The 4,190-nt window shown below is 44.9% G+C and overlaps 1 protein-coding gene across 1 annotated transcript in view; it reads right to left on the bottom strand.

Moving 5' to 3' along the window:
* The window catches only part of LOC106146307 (arylacetamide deacetylase-like 4), a 20,383-nt gene that overhangs the window by 11,985 nt on the left and 4,208 nt on the right, over positions 1-4,190 (bottom strand). The window contains exons 3-4 of the mRNA XM_013504139.1: positions 3,354-3,417; positions 7-487 (exon numbers count right to left, since the gene is read on the bottom strand). Coding sequence (XP_013359593.1) covers positions 7-487; positions 3,354-3,417 — 545 coding nt within the window. The remainder of the gene's footprint in view (positions 1-6; positions 488-3,353; positions 3,418-4,190) is intronic.

Below are 4,190 nucleotides of genomic sequence, written 5' to 3' on the forward strand. Positions count from 1 at the left end.
ATAGGCAGCCTCATTAAAAGGCCCGGGAAACTGGGGTTCCTGATATTTGTTCTTGAAATTCTCGGGGATGTTGTCAGCGCTAAGCCATTTCTTGTACTTCATCCAAGTTTCTGGGGGTATGAAAGTTCCTTTCAGCATAGCATCTCGCCAGTAAAGGTCAATGGCCATATATCTGCAAACGAACATTAACAGTAAGTCCCAGGTGAAAAATGGAACACTTTTCTTCTGCTGAGAGGATGGTAACTGGAAATTGATGCCTTGGATAATTGGATAAATCATAACTTGAGCCCGGATCTGCGCAAGATCTTCTTGCCCCACCAAGGCCTGGGTGACTTGGGCTACAACCACTCCTCCAATACTATCCCCACAGAGCACAACCCGGGAATGGTCCACGTCATACGTGTTCAGTCTCTTCAGGAAGTGGATAGAGGCATTCAGACAGTCACTGGTAACGATAGGGTAATGATAGTCTGGAAGCTTCCGGTACCTAAGGAATAGAGAAGAACCAACACTGTTCACAAGAGTCCCTGCAGGCCACCTGACCCTGAATGTCCTCTACAACCCTTAGGAAACCTCCCTCAGCTAGTTTTCAGAATGACTCTAAAAAGTAACTGTGAGTATACCTTTGTTTTCCTATGTTACTGTAAAGACCTTCCCTAAATCCTGGCTGTCCAGAATTCTAACTTCCCAGCTGATGCTTTGCTTCCCATGCATACACAAACCTCATACAAGATCATGCAGGTTGAAAGCTATTGTCTTTGGAAGGGGAACAAGCAATGAGGACAGACAAATGGCAAGTGAACCTACTGGTGGTCCTGAGTCACGTAGTGGCCACTGTGATCTGACAGAGCTGGAACCAAAATAAATAAGGGTAGCCTTTGTAGCATGACATGTTTTGGCAGGCCCTTCATGACACCCTGGTAAAGTCACAGGGGCATAAAGTCTAAATTAAGTAAAAAATTAACACCAAGTCAAACCTAAGTAAGCTCTCTAGCTTCATTGCCCCTCTGTGAATTCAAAATTATTAGTTTTGGAGTTCACGCATATGAACAATACATTATTAGTTTTCCCCTAAGATGACTTTAAATACCACCTCTATCACCTGCATTATAACAGATCCCTCAGTTACTTCCCAGGGACCTGAAGGCTGCTGATGCTGAGAATACTGACACTTTCCTGTGTGCTACCGATTTCATGTGAGTGACTAAACTGGGATAACCAGCATGGAATCACAGTGCTCATAATATTTCTGTTCCCTTTACTGCTTTAACCCATTCTTGAGTCAGATTCTACCCAGATTTGCATACGGATATTTTGAGAGTTTTAAATGTTTTGTCCAAGACAATGACACAGGATGAATTTGATCTACTGCCCATTGGTGCTGCAATGTGTATCTACTGCCCCGCCCTTGTGTTTTTTCAGAAGTGCCCTACCAGAAAGACTAGACTCTTATGCATAATGATGACACCAGTGAGAGTAACTCAGCAGTTCCTGAGAAAAGTAGAGCCTCTTCTCACTTATAAATGGAATGCCAATATGTTTTGCACTGGAAAATGATGCCAGATACACAGAAATTCCGGAGCCAAAAACATGATCACTGTGGTTATCCAGGATTCCAAGTGTGTCACACAAATATTGTTTTTTCAGTAGTTTTGGGGCTCAAACCCAGTGGCTTGTGCATATGAGACAAATGCTGTAACACTGAGCTGAAACCAAAATGAAACCTGAGCTTTCACACTGAATTAAGTCTCCAGAACTTTTTAGTTTTCATTTTTGGACAGTTCAGGCAGTGTCTCAGCATGTCACTAATGTTCCCATGCTAAACTTCAACTTGCGATCCTCCTAACTTGGATTCACAGAGGGCTCTTTGTTGTTCTGTCTGAAAAGCAGCTCATTCCCTCCAGCCAAAGCCCCGAACCCATAAAGCTTTGATTGGGCCACACTATGAATGCTTGCTATATTTGTCCCAAACTGGTCTCTATCACCTCCTGCTCAAAAGATGCAGTCTTCAGGTATTGTTCCCACTACCTGTCAGTGGGGGATAGAAAAGCTATGATGAAAGTCCCCAGATAGTAGATTTCAGCCAGAAAAAGGAAAGGAGAGGAGGGGGAGAAAAATCTCCCCTTTCAGGGTCCTTAAGGCAAGTCCTCCCAGGCATCACCCACTGCATGCCTTTTACACCCCAAAGCCCACCTCTGCCCAATCGTTCCACCAATCATTCCACTGAAATGGCTCTGGCCCACAAGCCAAGTCTCTAAAGATATGTGATTAAAGGTGTCCTGAGCCCTCTCCTTAAAATGTCAAAGTAAGTTTTCACTCATACCTGTCTGTGCTTCTTGTTCAAAGGACCTTAATTATTCCCGTGGTCTTTGTAGACGTGAATTCTAATGGCAGCAGCTCAGATACAATAGTGACCAGCGCTGTGAGTCACTGCATACTGGAACATGCTGACCCCTTCAGTGTCTCCAGAGAGAGTCAGCAGTGCCAGATGACCTGAGGCAGTCACACAGCTGCACTCTCTACTCACACTGGAAACAACGAAGTTTAGACAGGGTGATCGCACACTCAGACTCCAACACGGCTCTTCTTAGTTTCCATCACCTGTCTTCTCTGAACTGTCTCTTCCTTACTTATACAGATGTCTAGGAACAGGAACTAGAACCCATAGCCCCACTGCCCTTCCATCAATTCAAAGTCAACCTTGTTTCCAGAGGGCCAGAGTTGTATTTTAAGATGCCCTCTACTTCATCCCTATGTGGTTGGCATTGGGTACATGTGTAGGTTGGCAGTTACTTAATGACACAATGAGAATCTACAGAACCGCAGCCAGGATCTTGTCCATGACTTTCAGCCAGCCATTTCCACTCAACCATCTCTTCCCACCACATGTTGCCCGAACACGAGAGAAGTGTTACCTTGACTGCTGAATACATCATCCTTCCTCTTCCCTATGTGTCATGGATTGTTTGAAATATGTATCATTATAACAGATATGACTTTCATTTTAATTATTTTAAACTTTAAAAAATTTACCAGATTTATGTGACTTTAACATTATTTCACTTCATTTTGCACTGCAAAGCTTCAGCCGCAAGGTGGTATGCCCTTCCATATTATAAGTAACAGGCTTAGAAATGTTACACAGCAGCTTGTGGGCCACCTGCTCATGCTAGTGCTCTGCCGCTCACCAGAAGTGGAGGCTGCTGCTGCTTTGAATGCAGCTGCTCCACTGTTGGGGCCTCATGCACACAAAAGCCTCTTAGTGAGAGACTCCTCCCTGCTCTACAATCATCCAGGACCCCCAAAAAGTGCTTCTTACCATGGAGAAGCTGAGAACTCTCTGAGAAACTCACCCCACACACAGCAGCACTGAGTCCGTTTCCCGAGCTAGGAAAGCACAGACGTTGTGGTAACAATCTGCAAGACAAGACCAGACACCAATCACACACACGGAGGGCCCCACACCTCTCTACAGCTCCAAGGAGCACAGCTGTGGTTGAAGGGTTCTGTCCTATCTGTACTTCTACTCTGATCTCTGGAGGGACTCTGGCCCTGCCAGGGAAATAGCAGACATTGGCTCCAATCCCATCAATAGAGAATGAAGCAGACCGAGAAAATCAGTTTTATTCATTAATAGTATACTGGGGAAAATTGAAAACCAGGAAAGTATACAGATCTGAAATGGACAAAGCCAACGTAAATCAAGTTGGGCATGTCTGCCTGGAAATATTAACAAGCTGATGTATTTGTATTGCTGAGGATATAAATGATGATTGTATTGAACACATATATTAATAGCTTCCGACAAGGGATGCTCCAGAACGCAGATCTATTGATATTAGAGGGCTGAGCTGCAGGGCCAGTAGTGAGCCCAAGACCTGCCAAATACTCCTCCCACTCAACCCTGTCCAGTTCCTGCTGGTGGCACAGAGAGGTACCAGAGAATCTTCCAATGTCTGCTACCTGAAAGCCGCATCCAACCCCCTGGGAAAAATGGTTCTGGGTAGGGTTCATGGCTTCAAAATCTTCCCCCAAATAACATCAGGTGGTTCCCATGTTCAGGAGAGTTTATGAAGAGAGTGCTCCATGATACAGGCTGAGTGGTGGCATGGCGATGGAGGAGAAATGGAGGCAGAGGCATTGAGGGGTTCAGCTGAATCAGAAGTAACCACTTAGGCAGAGACTCTGCA

This window comes from Chinchilla lanigera, unplaced genomic scaffold (assembly GCF_000276665.1).
Source record: "Chinchilla lanigera isolate Chin_1 unplaced genomic scaffold, ChiLan1.0 scaffold00085, whole genome shotgun sequence".
Lineage (NCBI taxonomy): Eukaryota > Metazoa > Chordata > Mammalia > Rodentia > Chinchillidae > Chinchilla > Chinchilla lanigera.